This window comes from Protopterus annectens, chromosome 5.part0 (genome assembly GCF_019279795.1).
Source record: "Protopterus annectens isolate FY-2018-M chromosome 5.part0, PAN1.0, whole genome shotgun sequence".
Lineage (NCBI taxonomy): Eukaryota > Metazoa > Chordata > Ceratodontiformes > Protopteridae > Protopterus > Protopterus annectens.
In genome coordinates this window covers 1,894,563,454-1,894,589,995 of record NC_056735.1, presented here as the reverse complement: position 1 = coordinate 1,894,589,995, position 26,542 = coordinate 1,894,563,454, and the positions used below count along the sequence as shown (strand labels likewise).

Sequence of the window (26,542 nt, the reverse complement as noted above, 5' to 3'; positions counted from 1 at the left end):
ATATTAATTCTAATAAACTACAAATTAAATAAATAGCCTTGCTATCTAAAACTGCTTTATTTAATAACAAGAGTTCTAATATTCTCTACTCCCAAGTCATTGGGGATAACTGTGAAGAGAGAATTAACATCTAAAGTTAGAAAAAACAAATCTGTCCTATCTTGTACTTCATTAACAAGTGGGAACAGCTCGCACAAAAAATTCTTTGTATCTTTTAAGACCATGTCCATTAAGTTGACAATGGGGCGCAGAATCTTCTGAACATAAATGGAGATCGGCTCTGTAGTCCAGCCTCAACTAGATACAATGGGCCGCATAGGGGGTTAGCATTTGTATACACTTTAGGCAGCCCATATAAAACCAGTACAAGTGGATGTTCTACTGAAAAGTACTTAAAGAGTTCTTCATTAACCACATTGGTCAAACATAACAAACAGAAAAAAATGCAAGTCTTTCCATAGTACCCTCTTGTCTCTTACTTAAATGCACATAAGTCTTGATCACATAACTCGGTCATGTTCTTCAAGTAATGACTTATCTAACACAACGATACTTCCCCCTTTGTCAGAGGGACAAATCTCCTTTCAGAGAGCATACAAATGTCTCTTTCACATGCTACAGTGAACAATTCAATAACTGGGTCTATGACTGGAACATATATGTACTGTTCTTTTGAATGGTTCGTGGGCTCCTACAGAGTCAGCAAACTGTAAACGTAATGATAAATTCCTGGCAAACATTTTTAAATCTAAAATAACCTCCGAAATATCAGACTCTTGCATCGGAATAAAGGACAAGCCTCTGTTCAAAAGACTATACTGTTCAGAGGTCAATGAAAGTGAGGAAATGTTAATAACTAAAGTGTTCATGTCCTTTGACATGTATTTTCCTTGCTCCTGGTTTCTGGTGAATGAAACCTCTGGTGCAGCCGCCCTAGAGTCGAGCGACTCCTTGTTTTGTCCCTTTTGTGCACTCTGGGTAATGGAAGAGGGTTGGCAAGGGAAAAATCTAATGTGCTGTAACCATAGGGCTCTGTTCATCCTCCATAGTCAACGGCATCTGATGCACTAATGCAGTCATCACGAGGCTCAATAATTAACAGTTAAGCTAGGAGGAGATGATAAAAAATGGTGGTGTGCAACCAATTTGTAGGAAAGTGTCCAAGAATAGATGGTTTTCTGGTGGAGGTTTGGAAGCTAGGACAGAAGAAAGTGTTAAAGAGCTGGAAGATTTTGTATAACAGTATGCTAAAAATGAGATGAGGCACCAAAATCCTGGAAAAAAAAAGTTGTGGTGGCTGTAATACTAAATATGATGACCCAATCAGATCCAGCTTCATATAGGCTCATTTCAATTGCAAACCAGGACTATAAACTGTTTATGTCTAACGGTTAAAAGAACGGCAAAGATGATGCCACAATTGACCAACATGGAGATGAAGCATTTGACAACATTAACAAAACAGTGACGATCCAGAGGAAAGCAGGATGTAAGAAAATAGCAATGTTTTTGGTGGGTCTTGATGCAGAGAAAGCATTTGATAGAATAAGCTGGGATTTTATGAGAAAAGCAGTGGAAGCAGTTGCATTTCTTGACGCAATAAGGTTATTTAGATGGATATATGATGGATTAGAGGCAAAAATCAAAGTGGGAGGGCTCCTCTCTGTAAGCTGTGTGGTACCCTCTTTCCCCTTTGTCATTTGCATTATATTTAGAACCATTAAAGAAAACAAGGGATTGGGCAGCCACGGTGGTGCAGTGGTTAGCATTGCCACCTCACAGCAAGAAGTTCTCCGGTTCGATCCTCGGCTGGGGTGCCTTCTGTGCGGAGTCTGCATGTCCTCCCTGTGGTCGCGTGGGTTTCCTCCGGGTGCTCCGGTTTCCTCCCACATCCCAAAGACATGCTGAAGGTGGATTGGACACTCTAAATTGGCCCTAGGTGTGCATGTGAGTGTGCCTTCTGTGGAAGGTTGGGCGCCGGGCTGGCAACTCGACACTGTAAAACTCCACTGCCAATTAATGTGCGGACAAGGTGATCCGCTGTGGCGACCCCTAACCGGGAAAAGGCCGAAAGAAGAAGAAGAAGAAAGAAAACAAGGGATTCAAATTTAAAGGTATGATTGGTACAGTATTCAAGAAAAGTTGAATTTATTTGCAGACATTATTTTGTGCCTGATGGAACCAGAAACAGATATCAGTGCTGAGCCAGTTCTGCTTTTTTTTTGGGATATAAAATTAATGAAGACAAAACAAAGGCTATAGCTGTAAACTACGTACCCACACATGAATTGGTTCAACAATATCCATATTTATGGGGACATGGTAAAATGAAGTTTTTAAGAGTAATGATTATGTTATGGCAGCTAAGGATAAGAGGATATGAGGAAAGATACTAAAGAAAAGATAATAAACTGATAAACTGGAAGCTCTTGCCTGTAGATATGAACAGCAAAATACAAGCAGCACAAAATCTTTTAGTCTCTTTAGTTTTATACACAGATCACGCATATTTTTATCAACCAGAGGAGAAGTTGTGGATATTAAGAGTTGTAATATTTTGACTAGGAGGGGAAGCGGACAAGAGTCAAGTGGGATACGTTAATCTTCCAAATAGAACAAGGTGGTTTAGGATTACCCAATTTGAAGGGATATTTTTAGAGCTGCAGTTAAGGCTCTTATACAGAACACAAGCAGAAAACTACAATTCAAAGTAGAAAGTGATGATGAAATGGGGTAAAGTCAAGAAATAAGGAAACAGTGGGATTTTGGGAGCAGATCCTTAAGGAGAATAGCAATCATACAGAATACTATATTCTTAAAGTAGCAGAAAGTATACTAAGAACTACGCCAACATGGAAACAGCGAAACAATATTCAACCAATAGAGATGATTTCAACTGGAGTACAGCGAACAAGCAAGACAGGGCTGGAATTTACTTGAGGAATCTGGCAAAGGAACAAAGGTATTAGAAACAAATAATTAGAGAGGTAAAGGTAACCGAATGGGAAGACACCAAGAAGACATTTAGACTGCAGGCCAGAGATTGCCTTCACAACCAGGGATTAAAGTATAGACAAAGAGAACGAGGAAAGAGAAGCCCAAGTGAAAGACGTGGACTAGTTGACTTTTTAACTCAATCTAGAACAAAAGCTGCTGTTAAAATAAGGATAATTAGAAGGGCATATAAAATACTGAATAACTATAGGAATCAATCAGAAGTAGACAGAAAAGATTAGATAAACAATTCACAAACAATGGGAAGAAATATGTATGCCTCCCAAACATGCAACAAAATCTACAAGATTTAGGATTTTTGCTTTGAAGGGTTTGCGTAGATACTTTTATTCCCCAAGCAGACTCCAAATAATTTTTTTCTCAGGCAGATGGCAAATGTTGAAGGTGTAATGGAAAAGAAAAAGGTACCTGGGAAAGTACAGTTGTGTGCCTACCATAAATGTAGATGCTCGAGTGTATTCACTGTTGCAGTCATTACAATTGGGGTTATCCTGCTGGCAAGCTACCCGCAGTCGGCCTGAATTCCAAAGTCTAGGTCTGGCATCGGTTGCTGTCGCCTCCTCCCTGATGTCAGTGCGCCAGAGGTATAAAAGATGCAGCAGATACCATTTTCTTCAGTTTTTCTTGCCCCAGATGTCAGGTGCCCCCAAAAGGGGAGGCTAAAAAAATACATCAATAAAGCATGCATGCACCATGTAACAAGTTTCCTTCATCTATAAGCAAATACACCACATAGGTTGTATAGAATAGAGAAGTACAGGTAAGGTCCCTCAAAGATAAGGGGGGTTGGTGGGTAACCTGGACTGCAACAGTGAACACACTCTAACATCTACATTTATGGTAGGTACACAACTGTACTATGTTCATCGTGTTTCACTGTTGCAGTCAATACAATTGGGTTGAATCCCAAAGCTAAGGTTGGGAGGCTGGAACTAAATAGAATTAGGAGCGGCTATAAGGCCCTGCAGTACTGCAGTGGCAAAGCCTGCCCTGAATTTGCAGTAGAGTGGTAAGTCGTAGTGCTTTGTAAAAGTGTGCACTGAACTCCAGGTTGAAGCCTCTAAAATGTCTTTGGTTGGTACTCCCCTGAGAAAGGCTGCTGAAGTGGCTGCAGCTCTGGTTGAATGTGGCCTAATGCCCTCAGGCACTGGCTTGCCATGGTGTAAATAGCAGAAAAACGCAGTGGCCTTTGATCCTGCAGCATATGCCACTAGTAATTGCTCTGTCTTCCTGAAAACTTTGGTTCTGTCCAAATAGAATCTAAGCTGTCTGTGTACATCCAAAGAATGCAGAATTCTCTCCCCTTTGTTCTGTGGATTTGGATAAAAAGTTGGCAGATGAATAGTTTGGTTAAGAGCCACACTGGACACCACCTTAGGCATAAATGTTGTGTTTGTCCTCAGAGAGACCCTGTCTGGATAAAAAATGATAAAAGGTTCCACAGCCAAGAGTGCCTGCAGCTCTGAAACTCGCCTTGCAGAAGTTATTGCTAGGAGCAGAGCTGTTTTCCAAGATAAAAACTTTATATCAGCAGTAGCAGCTGGCTCAAAAGGAGGCAGGGTGAGTTTTTCCAAGACATAGTTGAGGTCCCATGCAGGTATTGGTGATATCCTTGGAGGCCTTAATTTTTTAGCTCCTCTGAGGTATTGCTTTAATAAAGGATGAGAAAAGATTGGTGGCTCTGTATTGTAATGAGCCAAAATGGCAGAGGCATGAATTTTAATTGATGAAAAAGATGGGCCCTTCTCCAGCATCTCAGTTAAGTATTGCAAAATCTGAGGAATATTTGGTACAGCTGTATCAGTTCCTTGTGCCTGGTTCCAAGCACAGAATCTCTTCCATTTTCCAGCATAAAATTTTCTAGTACTAGGCCTTCTGGCTTCCAAAATGACATCCATCACAGCTTTACAGAGAGGTGCGTTTTGTATGACTACATTATCCACCATGCTGCCAGGTTTTGGCTGTGCAGGATCTGATTGTTTTGCTGGGACAGTAGATGAGGTATTTGAAGTAAGGCCCAAGCTGAGCATTGAGACAAGTTCGTTAGGATTGGATACCAGTACTGGCAGGGCCAGTCTGGGGCAATCAGTATCATCTTTGGCTTCTCCTGTCTGAACTTTAGGAGTACCTTGGGGAGGAGAGGCAGTGGAGGAAAGGCATATATGGATAGGTTTTTCCAGCTGAAAGATAGGGGGTCCATTTTCCATGCTTGTCTGTGATAAGTCCTTGTGCAGAATCTTTTTAGCTGGTAGTTGTGAGGGGAGGCAAATAGATTTATGTCCGGGCATCCCCATTTCCTTGTTATCATGCTGAAGACTTGTGGATCCAGCTGCCACTCGTGGGGATCCATGAGGTTTCTGCTTAGTTCGTCTGCCAGAGTGTTTTCCTTTCCTGGCAGGAATTGTGCCTGCAGATGTACTTGATAAGTCAATGCTGTGTCCCACAAAGTCATGGCTAGTCTGCAAAGGGGGTAAGAATGTGTGTCCCCCTGCTTGTTTATATACCACATGACTGTGGTGTTGTCTGTCTTTATCAGTAGTTTTCCTGGATGAAGTAGGTCCTTGAAGGTTGTCAGGGCATTTTGAACAGCTAGCATCTCTTTTTGATTGATCTGTAGATGCATTCGGTTTGAGGACCATGTGCCCTGAATGCATCTTCCTGCCATGTGGGCCCCCCAGGCATAATCTGACGCATCCGTTGTTCGTGTCTGCCTGGCTGGGGGTAATGTGAATGGCTGTCCCTTGTTCTGGTGACAAGCCTTCGCCCACCATCGAAACTCCTGTTGCAGACAGGGAATGAGAGTAATCATTGTTTCCAGGCTGTGGCAATGTTGAGTCCAAACACTTTTTACGTACCATTGAAATTTCCTCATATGCAGTTTTGCATATGGAATTAGTAGGATGCAGGATGTCATGAAGCCCAAAGCCTGCAGAATTTTTCTTGCAGATAACTGGGCCTTTGTTGCCAACATTTTGAAATAGGTAGTCAGTTGCCTTTGTTTGTCTGGTGTGAGATAAGCCATCTGGGCAGTTGTATTTAAGCTTGCACCCAGGAATATTATCTCTTGAGAGGGTACTAGTTTTGATTTTTTTTCGTTGACTGTGTACCCTAGGCATGTTAGAAGGCTTTTTACAAACGCCAGATGCTGTAGAAGAATGTCCTTGTTCTCTGCTTGAATTAGACAGTCGTCCATGTAAGGATATATTTGTATTCCTCTGTCTGCAAAATGCAATTACTGGCGCCAGGCACTTTGCAAAGACCCTGGGCGCAGTAGATAAGCCAGATAGATAAGGGCAGTGCAGAGAATTGGTAATGCATTGAGCCAGCCTTGAATCTGGGGTATCTTCTGCATGACTGTCTGATTGGGACACGCAGGTATGCCTCTTTTAGGTCTAAAGTCACAAGCCAAGCATTCTTGCCCAGCATGGGCAGAAGCTGCTGCAAAGTCAACATTTTGAATTTTGGTATATCCAGGAATGTGTTCAGAATAGATAGGTCCAGTATTGGTCTCCAGGCCTTGTCCTTTCTGGGTACCAAGAACAGTAGAGTAAAATCCTTGTCCCTGCTCTTGCTCTGGTACTTGTTGAATGGCCCCCATGTCCATGAAGGATGAGACTTGTTTTTGCGCCTCTGCCCATTGGATTTTTTTGGCAGATCTGGCCAGCCGTTTGCTTTGGCAGGGTATGGAAGTGGAACTTGTAGCCTTATGACACTATATTTAGAACCCACTTGTCCTGGGTTCTAATGTGCCAATTTTGAGAAAAAAGTGCTAATTTTCCCCCTAAGGGTGCTGCCTGGAGATAAGTTCTTGGTGCAGGCAGGGGGAAGTCATTGGGACCGTTTCCTGTACAGTTGTGATTTGTCTTCTCCAACTTTGGAGGTAGAAGCGTCTCATTGCTTTGACCTGTATGAACCTTGCGTCTGGAATCTGCCTCTCGGGCGTCTGGATCTGCCCCTTTGAGTTCTGTCTGACACAGGAAAGGACCAATTCTTTGTAGGCCAGTGTGTACTAAACCTAGGTGTTTAGCTGTAAAAAAATCTTTGACAGTTTGCATAGATTTAGCTTTGTCCTCCATTCTCTAACACCTCTTCTGCCTTAACACCAAATAAAGTATCGTGCTGTAAAGGTGCATCTAATAATTTAACTTTGACATGATCAGGCAGATTTTGTTCCTTTAACCAAGCATGCCTCCTAATTACAGAACCCATAAGTGGGGCCCAGCAGAGGCCTCCAAAGAATCAAAACCTCATTGCAAAGTATGCTTTCCCACTTGTTCAGCTGCATGCAATAAATCCTGCATTTCCTTGTTTTCTGCACAGAGTTTAACATTTTCTGTTTAAGCAATGCCATGACATGTTGCTGATATTTGAGCATATGAAACTGACAGTTTAAGGCCCTTATAGCAAAGGTAGCAGATGTGTAAACCTTTTTTCCCATCTATCCAGTGCCCTAGAATCTCTGTCAGAGGGGGTAGGGTTTTTTGCAGCGGAAGCCTTAACTCCTTTGGGACACTGTGAAATAGTTTCTGGGTCTGCAGCAGGGTTTTTAAAACATAATTTATGAGAGTCAGGAACCCTGTAATATTGGTCAGGCTTAACAGGAGCTGGAGGTAAGGAGTCAGGGGTCAGACTAGACTCCGAAAACACATCTATAATGTCTAACACAGGTGGAAAGGCTAGAGGCCTGTGTTGAGGTAGTAACCGGAAATCCCTGAGCCTCTTTAGATTCTGAAAAATCTTGGCTCTTCCAGTGGAAATGCTCCCTCATGGTATGCAAGGTTTCCCCAAAAGAATAGTCCTCTGGAGGAGAAGCTGAAGGTATAGTTTCTTCAGCATCAGAATCCTCATGGGGGGGGGGGGGGGGGGGAGAGAATATTCCTGATCAGAAGAGGAATCAGAAGAAATAGAAACCTGATCTGAAGATTCATAGTCAGTCTCTTGCCTAGGCCTCTTATCAGGAGGGGCATGGGAACCCCTGATCAAGGTAATAAAGTCTTTGGCCATTATGAGCATCTCTTTTTTGGGCATAGAGGCTTGTCCACGTGGCTCTTGAGTTTGTTTCTTTGCTTTAGAAGGTGCTTTAGTCTTTGCCTTTGAAGCTGAAGCCGGTTTAATGTAAAGATGTTTAGGTCTGAATACACCCTCAGAAGCCGGTGCTTGTTCAGCGGCTCTGGACCCATCTGAGGGAATAGTGTCCGAGGCTCCAATACTCGGAGTTTCCAGCGGCATTGCCGACTCCATGTGGGAATCGGTAGCGGCCTGTGACTTTAAAGTAGTGGGCGTCAGGGGCTGTGAAAGCGCCTCACTGAAGACCGGCGACTGGCTTAAGAGAAGCTTCGTCGGTTTTGGGCCTCGGTTGTTAATCTTTCTCCTTTTCTTTGTGTTTTTTGTGAACTCCAGTACTCGGATGGCTATCAGACGACATTTCTGGATAATTAAACCGGCATCCAAAATAGTTTAAAGCAAAATCATACAGACGCTTAATAGTGCGTTGGTTAAATCTAGCACAAAACCGACAACCAGAAACGTTGTGATCAGGGTCTAGGCAAGGAATACAGTAAGAATGAAAGTCCTTATGAGGTATTTGCTTTCCACAAGAAATACAATTAACTTTTTCTGACATCGGTCTGGAGCAAGAAAAAAGTTTCCCCCAAGGGGTACTTAGCTTTATTGAAGACTTCGGGTCTGAAACTCGAACACGAAAATCTCAGGAGTCGGACGACCAGCACTTGCAAACTGCTTCTGCTTCGGGCACCGTGCGGCAACAAAGACTGAAGAAAATGGCGTCGGCTGCTTCTTTTATACTCCTGACGACCTGACGTCAGGGAAGGGGCAACAGCAGCCAACGCAGGACCCAAGACTTTGGAATTCAGGCTGACTGAGGGCAACCTGCCAGCAGGATTACCCAAACGTAATGACTGCAACAGTGAAACACGAAGAAAATCACTAGAATCAGCTATCATAAGCGAATGCTCCCCAAAGAAAGAGGAGGCCTGGGCCTCCCTGACTTTCAACTGTACCATGAAATCATTAGTGCCAGTCGTATTTTCCAAATAAATTGGGACCCACTGGGGAAAGATTGGAATCCATTATGGATTAAACTATTCCATCAAAATACAACATCATCCAAAGTTAACCCTAAAATCATTCCCTTCTTAAACTATGAAAGTTTCAAGAAACTAAAAATTCATCTAATTTTAATAAGTAAAAGTAAAATATTCAAGAAATTGCTAACATCACTAAAGCTAAAAGACACCATCATTCTTCTACAACCAATACATAACATCCCTCATATAAAAACTAGCCAATTCCATGTTATCCAATAATAAAGAATCACATGGTGTGGGACTTTTACCAATTACAAAATCTATCGATGGATAATATCACGATCCTATTAAAAGCAAGCAATAAATACAACTTAATAATCAAACAAATTTTATACTTGGCTAACAAATTAACTGCAAATATCACAGTAAATGAGCAAGATATTAAATTAGCACAACAAATTCAAAAGATGCTTTTATACAAGTAAAAATGCTCTCAAATACTTACAAATTAATAACTAAAATTAAATTTCAAAATACAATTCTATTCTCAAATTATTGGGATGGAAAAGTAGTAATATGACATTAAACCAGAAAAAATTAGCCATTGAAAATACAATGGAATTAACACCTTTTAAGAAACTAATTTACACTCCGATCATGATTTTCAATAACGCATATATCTGTCCATCTAAACAGATTTAATCCAACTAATTCACCATACTGTCCCTTTTGTCCTACTAAAAAAGCAGACATCCTTCATATTTTTTGGAGCTGCAAAAAGGTTTATAAATTGTGATGCCCTAAGATTCCTACTAGAAAAAACAGTTTACTAGAAATCTACTCTGTCATGGGAAACAACATTACAAATTTTCACGGGCACTAACAGTTGTCTCAACAAACATATCACAATAACACTGTGTGCCCTATTAAAATTTTACATAGCTAAAAACTGGTTGGACAGATCCAAGCTTACCTGGACAGAGTTTAGAAATATGGCCAAAAACATATATTGGCTAAGAAACTTTATACTAAAAGCCAAAAGAAACCAACATACTATCAAAATTATTGTAAAACCCTGATTGATATTTTATCATGAATGGTAAAGTATTTTAAAGATTAATTAAACAATCTGTTCATATTGTGTAAAACTGTAACATCAACAATTTTGACCTGATACTTTGTTTTGATACTACGGAAAATAATAAAAAGTCATTTGAAAAAAAAAGTAAGAACAGTTAATTTTTTAAAGACAGCAGTTCACCAGTGCCTGTCTGCAGTTTCTGACTACAGCAGTTTAGTGTCTTAAAAATCTTGCCAGCCACTGAGGATCTTTTGAGTGCCCATCTCCAGTTACACATACAATGCAATGCATTTTTTTAATACTTTCCAGATTCAAAAAAGACTAGACCACTACACAGTTAACTAGCAAATAAACAAGACTGTATATGTGGTTGAACAGGTCAAGCAACATGGAAAGTACAGTTATGTAAGAACTTACTATAACAGTAGATGTTCTACTGATCACTGTTGTAATATTGTAATACTACTGGCTTATCTCAATGAGGCAATCTGACATCTGTCTGGCATATCAAAGCCAAAACCCTACCCTATGCTCAAACATCAGGCATATGACAAACTCATAGGCACTGGGGACATGAGCAGATGTAGGAGCACAAATCCTCAAGCTATCTGAAACCAGAAGTCCTTGGAAAAGTCTGTACACCAGATCAAAGCAGAAATAAGGTCAGCCAAGAGGAGAGAAGGGACTGCTCCCCCTTTGGTTCAAATAGCTTATGGATAAAAATAAAGAGGGGGTGTGGAGGGAGGGATGTAATACTGCAACAGTGATCAGCAAGACATTTAGTGTTATAGTAAGATCTTGCACAGCTGTACATATGGCCTTCCTTAGAATACTGATGCAGTATTCCACTACTACTAGGAGTTTCCTAAAGCTCAGAAGTTGGAAAGGAGGGCGGATTGGAGACACGAGCTGTTTACCAATCCAAGTAGTACAGACCCGGCAGAAGTCATCCTTGACCTAGAAAAATAATCTACTCTGTAATGTTTAGAGAAGGTGTGTACAGAGGAAGAAGCTGCTGTTTCCAGAATGGCTTTGGAATCAATGTCCTTGAAGAAAGCACCAGAAGAGTACACTGCTCTAGCAGAATGAGATTTCACTGGAGAAGAGAGGAATTTGCCATAGTAGGACTAACAGAAGAAAATGTATTTCGAGATCCAGCTGGAAACAGTCTACTTCAAGAATGGGTCGTTCAATTTGTTTTGCTGAAAGGAGATAAAGACAACCCGTTTTCCCAACGTCTTTGGTCTTGTCAAGGTAAAATCTTAGTTGTTTGTGTACACCTAAGGAGTGCAAAAGCCTTTCACCTCTGTTGTGTGGGTTTGGAAAGAAGATACACAGATGTACAGCCTGATAGAAAGAAAATTCATTGATCATATTTGGCAGGAAAGAAGGATTAGCCCTCAGGTGCCATCCTTATGGAAAATTAGAAGAGATGGTCAACACAGACAAGTCTGGCAGATGAATGAGCTACTAGCAAAATAGTTTTCCATATGAGACTTTAGAGATGCAGGTTCAAATGTTGTAAAAGTGAGGTTCTCTAAAAATGAAACAGAGATTCCAACGGGGTGGAATAGCCCTCTTAACTGGTTTTAAGTGAAGGATGCCCTTTAGAAACTGTTTGACCTTCTCTTGTGAAAGCAAGTGGCATGCTGGCTGAGATGGCAGACAAATGTGCTTCAATAGAAAAGAAGGCAAGTCTAGATTTTTGAAGCTGACACAAGTAGGAAAAAAAAACTGTTGGGATCTCCACCTGAAGGGGTGGGTGGTTCTCATTCTTTTTATGACACCTTTAGAGAGGTAAAGCTTTCTAGTGGTTGCTTTTCTCTCTCTTCCTGAAGTATGTCTTCAGATAATTGGTGTCTGAAAGGGATTAAAATCCTATCACCCACAGTGTCACGTTGAGAATTATGTAGGTTGGAATGAAGCAGAGAGCCCCTTTTCAGTGTGAATAGGTCCATTTGAAGGGTAACTTGCAGTGATTTCTCCTGGCTAGGTGAAGAAGGGGAAACCACTGTTACCTGGTCCAAAAGCGAGTCACCAGCAAGAGTTGTAGTCTGTCCGACTGGATTTTCAGTAGAACCTTTGGGATTAGAGGTAGAGGAGGAAGGGATGCAGGTACTTCCCTTCCCAGCAGAAATGAGTGGTGTCCATCCTTCAGGTCTGGGGAACAATGAATCCTGGAGAAAAACAGCTTCAGCTGTCTGTTCAGAGTAGAGGCAAACAAGACTTCTATGTCCAGAAAGACCTCCCTGCTTAACATCAGTATATGAGGGTCTTCTATGGATCTGCTTAGAGAATGTAAGCAGAATGTCCTCTGATGGGATGTACACTGTCTGAAGGAACAGATTTGCCTTCATAGCATGCCCCCATACCAGAAGAGCTAGCCTGCACATCTGACAGGACTTGGTATTCCACTCCCATTTGTGGTGATGCCTGTGAAAATCCTGCCAGGGCTTGGTTTCCGTTTGTGAAAAAACACCTGAAAGCCTAAATCAGTGCCTTCATTTCTTTCACGCTGATGTGCTCCCTCCTTTGTCTGGAGGATCACTGGTCTTGAACTGATGAGAAGCCTGTCAAAGCTCCCTAAGCTAGGTCTGGACTGATCCTTTTGTGTAAAGTTCTCAATTCGGAGTGAGTGGGTGAAAAGGAAGACCTAGATTTATTTGGATTGGAGATGGCCAACACTATTTCTTCAGAAAAGGCAAGACGGGAATTTGGAAATCCAGTGAGTGACTGTTGAAACCATTGAGACTTTAGGTACCACAAGATCTTTATCATGTGTAGCCTGGCAAAGGCACCACTGGAATGGTTGCTGCCACGTATCCTAGAGTTTTTGGACGCTCCCTTGCTGGAATAGACTGAAGGGGAGGAAGGGACTGGAAGATGTTAGACAGACTGTACTTTCTCTTGTGGGAGAAAATCCATAATCTATTGAATATTCACCCTGCAACCCAGGAAAATCAGGTCATGGGAGATGGTTAGAAATGATTTGTGGAGATTAATGACCAAAGAAAATACAAACTAATAAATATAAAAGGTGTCAGGAGCAAGAGGTTCATGTGACGCCCGTGCAATGACCCAATAATCAAGGAGCCTCCATCCTCACCACTAGCACCAGTGAGGGGCATCCACATTGGGAGGGATAACAAATACACAGTAAAGTACAATTTCCCTTAAGAGCACACAGAGATCACAGTCTGGGGCTGGTTTATCCCTAGATCCCCAATAAGACTCCCCACTGGCAAAGTAACAGAGTGGAGTCCTTAACCAGGGTTCCAAGCAAAGTCCTCCTAGCACTCCCTCTGTCCAACCAGTGCTTCTTGTCCCTGCCCAAGTAGCTGAAACACACACACTTTGAGATATGATTTATATACAACCACACAGACACTCCTGGTAAGGCTAGCACAGGTTCACTAGCTGTGCCCCTTCTGTCGAGGCTATAAGGTAGTAATCCACTGTCATCAGAACCCCTATTTATCAGCTACCAATAAGGCTCTTCCCAAAGGGTGTCCAATTTTACTGTACAATATTATTATCCAATTAGTGCGACCAGAACTTTTAAGGCTTATTGGAGTGGCTTTATACAGTATCACTACATACATGCAATGTACTCTAAAGCTTAAATTATCTCTACACAAAACAGCCACAGTTGAAAGGTTTAAAAATATTTAATAAATAACACAAAACAAATCTCCTCAATTCAACACAGTACTAGTCCAGATTTAAGAGATCACAGGAAAATGCTTAAAATAATACTCTAGAATAGTCTGACAAATATAGAAAACAGCTAGACTAAACCTAATATTGTCTATCCAAGAGAGACACTACAAATCTAAGATCCTACTTACATACAGAGCAAAGGCAGAGTACTGGTGAGTGGATGTTCTTCAGACAAAATCCAAAACGCTCTCTCTCTGAGATCTCTTAAATTGGTAATACATCACTGCTGACTGATTTTAGATTACATCATTCTTCTCTGGATCCCAGGCTAACAAACTCAGAGTTTAACATATCTTTGATCTTGCAGCTGCCAGGAATCCACAGTAGTAAAATACATTACACATGTAAAATCTAGCAATCAACGCTGGTCTCAAAACAACAGAAGGAATTCCTTAGTCCAGACATTCTGTCTCCAAGCTTAAAAATAGATTTTAAAATAACACTGACATGACCATATAAGGACAGTTTTTAATGACATCCTGTTGTTTACATTAATTGATTTATTTGGTTTAATTGTAATTAGTGTCTATATAAAGTGAATTATGGGATTGTGAAATTTATCTGATGAAGTTGATGATGAAAACGTTACTTGTACTTTTACAGCATTAAGTGTGGGTCTTTCACTTTGTGTTCGGTGTTTGGAACTGAATAAACTGTTGCCTATATCCAGCTCAACTGTGGTGCTTTCTACTTGGTTATAAGTTTATTTTAGCACCATTTTATCCTTTTGTGGCGAGTCATAAAATGCTTTACTTTATCAGCTTTCTTTAACCAGAGTGCACTGTGGTTACATTTTTAAAGTTCAACATTTAACACAGTTTTCTTTACATTTGTGAAACAGCCTGTGGATTTTACTAATATTTACAAATGACATAGAATTATCAACAAAATTCTATCTAGCTGGGCTGGCAGCCTTTCAGTTTTCACAGTTCACACCACAAAAATCTGTTCATTGCACAAACCCACAAATAAAATGTACAGATAAACTTTCATCACAAATACTTAGAGACTTCATCAGATAACTACAGAAAATGAAGCTATTTAAAAACTTGCAAATCATGTGACGGAGTCCACCACAAATTTTAAACATACATTGTCATTTTGTACAAAATTACTTAAAACACAATATCCAAACATTAAAAACATCACCTTCATAAACATTAAACAAATACAAACATTTAAAAACATCTAAAGCACATCATCTAAAATATGCTTTAAGACTTAAACAGGAGATGGAAATTGCACCATTAATGACTGGTGCACACCCTGCATTTAATCTTAGTTGCCAAGTAAGCTTTTTTCTCCAATAATAAACCTTAGAGACCACCCCTGCCACTTTCAATATGCTGTTCAACTATAACAAATTTAAAAACATGATCTGGGTAAATATTAAGCACTTCTTTCATTATTTTTTATATCTTTCAAATGTTCATAAACTGTCTTTTAAAAACCTGTTTTTCCTACATAAATGCATGAACAGCTCTGGCATAACGCAATGTAAACTACCCCTTTTGTTAGGCAGTTGAATTTACCTGGGATCTATAATCTTCTCCCATTAATAATAAATCTTTCACCAACAGCAACATTTCTTTAACATTTGTTGACCAGGAAAGTACAACTAGGACACAGTCCATTTTCAGCAGAGGCCCAGGGAGAAATGCTCCAGAAGCATGTCTTTGGAATGCAGGAGGAAACAGGAGCACTCAAAGGAATCCCACATGAACTCAGGGAGCTATGCAGACTCCACACAGAAGGCACTCCAGCTGAAAACTGAACCAGAGAACCTCTTGCTGTGAGGCGACAATGTTAACCACTGCGCTGCTCAGTGACCTCTTCATTAGGCAGAACTGAAACTAGAATACAGGAAATTAACAGCTAATATTTCAAAGTCCCAATGAGGCAGATAAGTATAAAGTCTTACTGCACTAGACTCCTTGGTCAGATGGTAAAATGCTGTGGTTTATGTCCAGGACCACTGCTAGAAGATTACATAGGCATCATCAGTGAGATGCTTAGTGAGTAAGAGATGCCCTGCTTACTCAGGTGGCAGCTTACAAACTGCATTTGCTTTTTCATAAGCTGAAAGGTCAGATATGGGGTGCTTGTTGGCTGTCTTGACAGCATCCCAAATGCCTTGCTCCAAGGGAAACAAGTACTCATCAGGTTTCCTCCTTAGTAACTCTGACAGACAATTCTGAGGGAAACTGAAAGAAGCATGAGGCTGGTCAAACTGACTCCTCATAAATCCAAGAGCACCTAAAAAGGGATCATTGGGGTGGAGGCACTCGCCTTGTTCATCTTTAAACAGTTAGTCCAAAAGCTTCAGAATATTCAAAGGATCCTTACGGAAAGAAATTCTCCCAACTTTTTGTTACTCCCAGCATATTCATTCAATGCAGCCCAGTTCTTATTAAGTATAGCTCTTAAAGCACTACTGCCATTAGAAAAATAAGTAATCAAACTGGTGGCATGTGTTGACTTCACAGGTGCAACTAGAATCACAGACCACGTTCTCACCCTGGTTACCTTCAGAAAGAATGGGGGGCAAAATGCAAGGTACTTTTCAGTATCACTTCTTGTGGTATTTTATTAACAAAGCTCCCTGGGTAACCTCTTCTCAAGAGCATATCCTTAATGTTGTTACATTCAGCCAAAAAATTCTTCAAACGTAGCCATTTTTGTCGCATGTACAAACTGCCCCTTCAACACTGCTTTCTTTTAGTGAAGAGGATGTGCACTGGAGAAGTGATGAAAATTGTTTGAATAAGTAACCTTTCTATAAATGCCAGATGTATACATACATTTTTTGTAGTCTTTAACAAAATGTCAAGGTAATGAATACAATATGGCCCTATTTTATATGTAAATTGCAAAAAAAAAAATCTATTGTGTTATTCAAATACTGAATAAATTCTGCTATCGCAGCCTGGTTTTTCTTCCAGACTAAATATAAATCATCAAGGTACCTTGTATATAATTACCAGTAATCCTTAAGTACAAAGCATTTTTCCCATTGTAATATAACATTTGCATATAGTGAACCACAGGCCTATCCCCATGGCTATGCCTTTTTCTGCAAAAAATATTGCTGATTGGAAAAAATAAATTATGCAAAACAATTCACAAAAGCTCAGAGATTCACCGTATTCTGGGGCACATATGTTTCAGTGTGTAAGAACTCGGCAAACCATTCAAGATCAATGCTGTGGGGAATGCATGTATACAAGCCTTTCACATCTATAGTCACAAAAACAGCTGTCTCAACAAATTTCAGTTCATTACACTTAAGAAAATCCCATGAGTCCCTATTTAAATAAGTAAAAAATTTTAAAGCATCTTTTAAATGAATATCAAGAAATTTTGCCAACGTAGACATCACAGATCATCTTCCCATCAACAATAGGCCACATTGAGGGGTCGGCAAGATCCTTATGCATTTTAGCAAACCAAAAATAGTAGAGACCAAGGATTTCCAAGCTGAAAATTTTGTATTCATCTGCGGAAATTTGTCCTTGCATAAGCATATCACACAACATTGTTTTAATCCAAGCAAATGCAAGATTAATTTCCCTTCTTGAGACTTGTTCGTATGTGTACTCAAGCAGTAAAGCACACATTTTTTTCCATATACTGTATGTCATCCATAAGAACCACTCCATCCCCAGTGTCAGATTTCATAACACGCACATTGTTTGCTTTCAAGTGGTTTAATAGGTCAAGATCAACATCAGAAATATTAGAACCACTTGCATGTTTAAGTCCAAAAGTTGGATTACACAACGGTCTCATGCACCCTGCCCTTTTGGATACGTCAGCTTTGTGTAATGCTGGGAGTAACAAAGTTGGCAGAATAACCAACTACAGTTTTTAGAAAAAATAACTCATTAAAATCTTTTTTTTTTTTTTTTTTTTTTTTAAGAGAGAAGTATTAAAATGTCTGTCCCTATACAAACAAAGGGCATGGTTAAATGCCATAACTGTAAAATATGGAAACATACTGCTGTTGGTGAAAGCTTTATTATTAATGGGAGAAAGGTACAGATTCCATGTAAATTCAACTGCCTAACAAATTTATTTTGCATTATGCCAAAACGTGTCCATGCTTTTATGTAGGAAAAACAGAAAGGTTTTTAAAAGACAGAGTTTATAAACATTTGAATGATATAAAAAAACATAATGAAAAAATGGCCTGGCTAAACATATTATTTATCCCGATCATTTTTTTAAATTTGTCATAGTTGAACAGCATATTGAAAGTAGCAGGGTGGTCCCTGGCCTTTATTATTGGAGAACAATGAGCTTGCCTGGCAACCAAGATTAAATGCAGGGTGTGCAAGCCCCCCCCTGCTCCCCCCACCCCCTGCTAATTAAATATACCAACTCAGAGATCGCACTAAATTATGGAAAAGTATAAAGTTCCCTTTTCATGTTGTGCTGTTATCTCCATTCAAAACAGTCGAAATTTCAAAACTTCAATCATATAGTCCCGATCATTGACTTTCAATGTTTTGAAAGGAATCCATCCATATGTATATATATATATATATATATATATATATATATATATATATATATATATACATATATACATATACATACATACATGCATATACACATACATACACACACACACACATATATATGTATTACACACGCACACCTGTGTGTGTGTGCGCACGCACATATGTGCGTTTTTCCATACCAGTTTCAGCTGAAGTGTTAAAGCTGAGCTATGATTAATTTGTGAGACTGAGAAAGCCAAGACTCGCCTTATCTTACAAAGCAACCGGTATTGAGGAAACGATGCAAAGCAGTAAGTTTTCAAATAGAGGCTGCAATTCTCCACTATAGCTAAAGTACATCTACTCAGGAAGCAGAGACTGGACAATTTTCTGTCTAGAACATCAAAAATGGTGGTGGTACAAAGTGATTCAAGTCATACAATAAGGTTTACTGGTGAGGTGATGAGGAAAGTAAAGTTTAGTGCAATTTTCTAAACCCTGCTGTGGGAAAACAAAACAGGAATTTATGTCATGAAGAGGATTGCTAGGACAAAGTAAAATACACCTTCAATTTAAGACCACTCCAGTGGCATAGAAGGATAAAACCTTGATAACAGCCCAGGCCACAAAAGCTTGACTAAGGACTGGGACACTTGACAAAGCTGACAGGGGAGGATGCACATACTATTCTGTAGGGAGGGCAGAACAGGACACAGCCACAACCCCTCATAGGAGGGGCAGTATCATGGTGAGCACTGTGGGATTACAGGCATTCATCTCACCAAGCCACAACCTGGTAGCTGCCCCCATTATCAAAGTACATGGGAGTGTGCACTCACAGAAGGAGTTATGGATCACTTAACTCCTCCCCCCCACTTAGGAGGGAGGGGGAATTACGCCATACAAACACATTCACTGTTGGGATACGAGGATAAATAATCCTCATAACTGCCTGGCATCTCTAGATGTGTCTCCGGCTGTACTACGGAAGAATGAATGGGCAGAGTCTGACAGCGGGATAAATGATGGTTGGTAGGCAAGGGGCAAAAATAACCTAGAAAAACAAACTCCTTCAAGTTAGCTAGACTAGGACACAATAGTAGAGGGAAAAACATTAGGAGAAATTCCATTCCTACATTTTTCTGTAAATGGGAACACCAGCAACAATCTTCCAAGTTTCAAAAAATAAATAAACCAATCAGCATGTTGAAGTAAGGGCAGCAAGGATGATATTAAATTCTATAACCTATATCTGCGGTCATATCGCATTCTGGCAGCTTTATACCTTGTATAATGAATAAAACATACTAATTTTTGGTTCTTTCTGAAGTTTCCTTCTGCAGTTTTCTTCTCAGTGATTTGCATATACACTCACTATAATTGGTTACAAATACATCTGTGCTGCCCCTTAGCAACAAGCTTTATATTAACATGTTTATTTACACAGTAAACCCATCACTAATAAATAGTCACACACTGACTGATACACGTCAAATATTGATCCATTTTCAGACAGTATGTATGTAAACCACAAATTATGACATTATAATGCTAAAGATTAATATTTTCTTCCGTCTTCTTTTCTGCTAACACCAGTAAGATTTACCACAGGGACAGAACAGATGTAAAACTGTACTTACCATGGATACTGCCCTCAGATTTTTCTTCTGAACGTTCATCTACAGAAAAAATAAAGATATGTACGCAGTTTGTCTGCATGCTAAAAAAATACAGAACCTATTACAAGACTATGACTAATTAAAAAAAATTAAGTTCTGTGCTGCAGAACATAAACAGTCATTTAATGACCAATAGATATAAAAAGACTGTGCCAATGTGCAAGTACTGAAAAAGCCCATTTGACCATCTACTGTACAGCAATGATTTTTAATAGATGCATCAAAGGCAGCCAATAAAATATTTTACTAAAAATGTGAACAAGTAAATCATACAACTCAAACCTTTACCATCAACAAAAATGGATTCATGTTGATTCACCAAGGGTAATTTAGCAAGTACCATTTTACACAAAACAGTCCCACTAAAAAGCACTTTTGGAAAACTAAAACAAATTTCCCGTTTTACCTTATATGGGGTGTCGCCTCCACAACCCCCAAGTTATACATACTTACTCCATAATAACAATGAATAAAGTCACCAGGTTCATTAAAAGTGGTTTGCAGTGGAACTGGTCCATGGGAATGGAACACGCTAAAACTGTAGTCTTCCAGCAAACACATTCCCACAAAAGTAGTAAGAAGGATGATAAATCTTCTCATAAAACTCTAGTGTCAAGGGACTTGAAAGATGGATGCACACTGATTAACCATTTCATTAGAGCCCTCCCAGAGTGAAAACAAACTCTGAAATAAAGCCAGTAAAAGCTTTCCATTTTGGTAAAATTCATTTACTGACTAGTAATTACACTGCCTGAATGTAAGCAAATAAGCAATTTAGAGAAAGTGAGAAAAAAATCAACCAGAAAAGAAAAAAAAACTCTAGCTAGGAAGAATCTTACCATGATTCATCAAAAAGCAGTACAAGTTTCAGCTTTTGGTACATATGACTTTCAGAAAATAAGAAAAACTACAAGTACACATGGAGATGTTCAATACAAGTGAAACACTGACTACTAGAGAACTGGAGGTAACAGTAATTATAAGTAAGCAAATCCAACAGTGTTTCACAGCAGGATTTATTAACTGAGATGACGTGTGTATGCTCCAAATCTGGCAATGTGAATGTAGCCAAGATCTGCTTTAGTAAAGATGCAACTAACAAGCAGAAAGTTGCTCCTGACAAAACTGTGGCAGAATGGAAAATTAAAAGCTGGGGATAGCAGAGTCTTTTTTTTTTTATGGAAAATGATTATTCACTATATACCAGGTAGATATATATAAAACAAACAAAGCACACACCAAGACAACGGAGCTGCGACCCAGCCAATGCAATGGATATAAAAATAATAACAGCCAAAAACAGTACCATGCGCTGGGTCCAATGGTTGGTTCCAAACGATAAAGACTTGACTTTCACATATGTGAAAAATCCACAGAGAAACAGTTCAATAACGCGTACTTCGTACAAGGAGAAACTGCAGAATAGTAAAAAATCAAGCAGTTTATTTTTCCAAACTGTTAGCGCTTTCACCCGTAGGCTTCTTCAGACATTACAAAAATACAAACTCATTCAAGATTTAAATATTAAGACATCTCTGTCTATTGGTTAAAAAATAAAGCATGTGCACATATAAAAAATTCCTTACTTTAAAGGCATAGGGCATATATTAAAACAAAAAGCGCTAAACTTCCTGTCAATTCAGAAACATATTATAGATAAAAACTACAATATGTATAAACATGTATATAAAAAATTAACTAATTAAGTTATATGGCAAGTTACATAAAACATTTACATAGAGATGAAAGCACAGTCCCAGTATTATTGAAACAATAACTATTCTTAGCATTCAAATCATAAACCGGTGCGGTAGCCTTACTGATGTCAATGCAAATATTATTAGTATCATACTTAAGGTCTATAGCATCTCTTCTTCCTCAAGAAGGGAGCTATATGTACCTTTTCATTCAAACCAGGCGGTTTATCACCCCTGCACCTGATAATCCAATTCATCTCCCTTTCTAATGTAAAATTAATAAGATCACCACCCCTGGCATTAGGGAAGACTTCTTGCATAACAAGAAACAAAAATGTATGTTGTGGGCCTGTAGACTTGACATGTCTGGCCAATGCATTAGTATCATTGCCTAACCTTATCTGATACATATGCTCTCTAATTCTCTCTTTTAAAGTCCTATTCGTTTTACCTATGTAGAACGAAGTACAAGCAGAGCACCTAGCGAGATAAACAACATTTGAACTCATACAAGTAGTATTTGTACGAAACTTAAATTTGAAATTAGTAACCGGGTGGACAAAAGACATGCTAGTGTCAATAAAAGCACACTGGTTGCAATTTCCACATGGTTTCGTATTCGTCCCTGATATATAACTAACACCTAAAGATGGAGTAATTGTCCTATTACAGAGCATGCTTTTTATATTAGGCTTATTTTTATAACTAACCATGAGCTTTGGACCCACCACTTCCCTGATGGCTGGATCGAGAGTTAAGATCTCCCATCGTTCCTCTAAAAAACTTCTAATCGCCCCTGCATCCTGGGTATAGAACAAAGGAGCTCTTACCACATGAGGGGTGGTCATATTTCCAGAATTTTCCATGCTGCATGCCATAACAGGTTCAGAGTAATAAGGTCTTGCTACAGTAGAACGAAGCATGCTCACTTCTAGCTCCATCCTATTAAAAATATGCTCATTATATCCTCTATTTACAAACATCCCTCTTATTCTGTCGAGTTCCTCTGTATAACCTATCTCACTGGGGTTTAGCCTGGCCGCCCTCATAATTTGCGCCTTCAGAACGTTATTGAACACATAGGAAGGATGCATGCTCTTTCTATGGAGCAAAGCATTCCTATAACATGGTTTCCGATGTATACATGTATTAATAAGGCCACTAGGAAGTCTATACAAAAGAACATCCAGGAAAGAAATAGTTTCCTCAGAATAATTCAAAGTAAATGTTAAAAAACTTGTAGACTGATTAATGTCATGAAAAAACAACAACAATTCTTCCCTGGTGCCAAACCAAAGGAAGAAAAGGTCTACAAACCTTTTATAAAAGCCTATATGCTCCTTGAAGGAACTAGAATGGAAAAGATATTGTTCCTCCCAACAGGCCATAACAATGTTGGCGTAGCTATTGGCACAAGATGTGCCCATAGCTACGCCATCATTCTGTAAAAATACATTATCTTCAAACATGAAGACATTATTAGTAAGAATAGTTTCCAAGAAAAGGGCTAACAAATCAATAAATTTGCTGGTATAATTGGAATTACTCCGTAAATAACTTTGAAAGAATATAACCCCTAATTCATTAGGGTATGATGGTGAACAAACTCACCACATCTAAAGTGCCTAGTAAAAACTCCCGTGAGGGATCTATACCCTTCATATATTCATAGAGTTCTAACAGGAATTGTTTACTATCTCTTAAAATATGGGGACTCTTGTCAACCATAGGTCGTGCAAAGTGCTCAAGATAGATGGACATTGGTTCCGTTAACCATCCTTGTCCTGAGACAAGTTTTTTAACATTTACTTAAATGTTTGTAAATAGAGGATATAATGAGCATATTTTTAATAGGATGGAGCTAGAAGTGAGCATGCTTCGTTCTACTGTAGCAAGACCTTATTACTCTGAACCTGTTATGGCATGCAGCATGGAAAATTCTGGAAATATGACCACCCCTCATGTGGTAAGAGCTCCTTTGTTCTATACCCAGGATGCAGGGGCGATTAGAAGTTTTTTAGAGGAACGATGGGAGATCTTAACTCTCGATCCAGCCATCAGGGAAGTGGTGGGTCCAAAGCTCATGGTTAGTTATAAAAATAAGCCTAATATAAGAAGCATGCTCTGTAATAGGACAATTACTCCATCTTTAGGTGTTAGTTATATATCAGGGACGAATACGAAACCATGTGGAAATTGCAACCAGTGTGCTTTTATTGACACTAGCATGTCTTTTGTCCACCCGGTTACCAATTTCAAATTTAAGTTTCGTACAAATACTACTTGTAGGAGTTCAAATGTTGTTTATCTCGCTAGGTGCTCTGCTTGTACTTCGTTCTACATAGGTAAAACGAATAGGACTTTAAAAGAGAGAATTAGAGAGCATATGTATCAGATAAGGTTAGGCAATGATACTAATGCATTGGCCAGACATGTCAAGTCTACAGGCCCACAACATACATTTTTGTTTCTTGTTATGCAAGAAGTCTTCCCTAATGCCAGGGGTGGTGATCTTATTAATTGTACATTAGAAAGGGAGATGAATTGGATTATCAGGTGCAGGGGTGATAAACCGCCTGGTTTGAATGAAAAGGTACATATAGCTCCCTTCTTGAGGAAGAAGAGATGCTATAGACCTTAAGTATGATACTAATAATATTTGCATTGACATCAGTAAGGCTACCGCACCGGTTTATGATTTGAATGCTAAGAATAGTTATTGTTTCAATAATACTGGGACTGTGCTTTCATCTCTATGTAAATGTTTTATGTAACTTGCCATATAACTTCATTAGGTAATTTTTTATATACATGTTTATACATATTGTAGTTTTTATCTATAATATGTTTCTGAATTGGCAGGAAGTTTAGCGCTTTTTGTTTTAATATATGCCCTATGCCTTTAAAGTAAGGAATTTTTTATATGTGCACATGCTTTATTTTTTAACCAATAGACAGAGATGTCTTAATATTTAAATCTTGAATGAGTTTGTATTTTTGTAATGTCTGAAGAAGCCTACGGGTGAAAGCGCTATCAGTTTGGAAAAATAAACTGCTTGATTTTTTACTATTCTGCAGTTTCTCCTTGTACGAAGTACGAGTTATTGAACTGTTTCTCTCTGCGGATTTTTCACATATGTGAAAGTCAAGTCTTTATCGTTTGGAACCAACCATTGGACCCAGCGTATATACCAGGTAGAAGAGAATTAAGTCTATCCCAGCAAAGCAGGTGTGACATTCAAGCCAAAGTATCAATCTTTCTTCAGAATATTTTTTTATGCGGAACAGACTAAAGAGAAAATAGAAAAAAGTTATCTAACAAGTGAGCCAGCAAGCAGAAAGGTACTTTGCTTCTCACTCTTCTGACAATAACTAAGCCCACAGAGAGAGGTTTATCAGTAAAACATTTTCCAATGTTCCAAAAGAAAATCTTTGAGAGAGAAAAAGCACAGGAGCTGACTATAAGAAGAGTACACTGGATATGAATCAGAGACTGGTGTTGGGAGATAAAGATGGCCAGAATGACCAACACAGTGGAATTACTTAATAAATGGTAGACTGTCCCCACTGGATATAGGTGAAATGTTTCAAGAAGATTAAAATTCTGATAACTGTGTTAAACTGGTGAGTGAACTACAAAGCCTACACCCCCCACTTGATATCATTAATGTTTAGGAGACTGAATGAGTAACTAATTTGCACAATGTTGTTCTTATTGACATTGGTATAAAAACTTCATGTCTTTAATATACTATATTGCAAAGCAGTTTTGTATAGTGTACAGTTATTGGTAGTTTAAGTGTGTGTGTGTGTGGGGGGGGGGTCATATCAGAAACTGATGCATATGTTAAATATAGTAATGCAAGAACATATTTTTCTTGGTTGTACCGTACCCCAGAGTTACACTGTAACAAGGTAAGAAAGGCTGGGGGGAAAAACACTAAGGCCAGATCAGCCAAAAAGAGAAGGATAATGGACTGAGGGGTGACTGAAAGTAAATATGCCATCACCAAGGAACATGAAAATCTTACACGCCATTTCACCTCCAGTGTCATTAACACTTTATGATTAAGGGACAGTAATAAGAAAGCAATCAGTGACAATGCATTATGAGAATAGTGACAGATATAAGACTGCAAAACTGTATTAACTGGAAAAGTGAATGAGACAATAAAGAAGTTATGTACTTACCATAATGTTCCATCTGAGTAGTTAGACTTCATTTGTCATCAACCTGTGGGCTTCAGATCGGAGACGGCAGTTTCACCAACATCGGATCCGAGCTCCAAGCTCCTCCCTTTACCCATAACACCACTGCATCTCCTTCCTTCCCTCAGATTGAGTTTGCCACCCAACACATGAGCCCGATCAACAAAAACCTGACCCACAGGTAAAGACAAGAGGGCCGCAAGGGAACCATCTCTTAGTCACTCACATGAAAGAACCCAATAAGACCAGGGGAAGGAGGGAGGGACGGTTGTTGACAAATGAAAGTCTAACTACTCAGATGGAATGTTATGGTAAGTACATAACCTCTTTATCTGAAGTAGTTGACTTCATTTGGTCATTAACCTGTGGGACAGAGTCCCTAGCTACCATAACCTTGGGAGGCCCTCATGGAAGGATATTCCGGAGTACCAAGGAGCCAAAGGATGCTCTCCCTCTGGAAACCATGTACAATTTATAATGAGACATGAAAGTATGAGATGAGGACCAAGCAGCTGTGGAACAAATATCGTCAAAGGATACTGTGGACGAAAAAGCAGTGGACGTAGCCATGGACCTGGTAGAATGGGCATGA

The 26,542-nt window shown here is 39.3% G+C and overlaps 1 protein-coding gene across 1 annotated transcript in view; it reads right to left on the bottom strand.

Moving 5' to 3' along the window:
• Positions 1 to 26,542, bottom strand: part of GTF2F2 (general transcription factor IIF subunit 2) — a 2,274,453-nt gene that overhangs the window by 1,749,619 nt on the left and 498,292 nt on the right. The window contains exon 6 of the mRNA XM_044071713.1: positions 20,006 to 20,044. Within this exon, the coding sequence (XP_043927648.1) occupies positions 20,006 to 20,044 (39 nt within the window). The remainder of the gene's footprint in view (positions 1 to 20,005; positions 20,045 to 26,542) is intronic.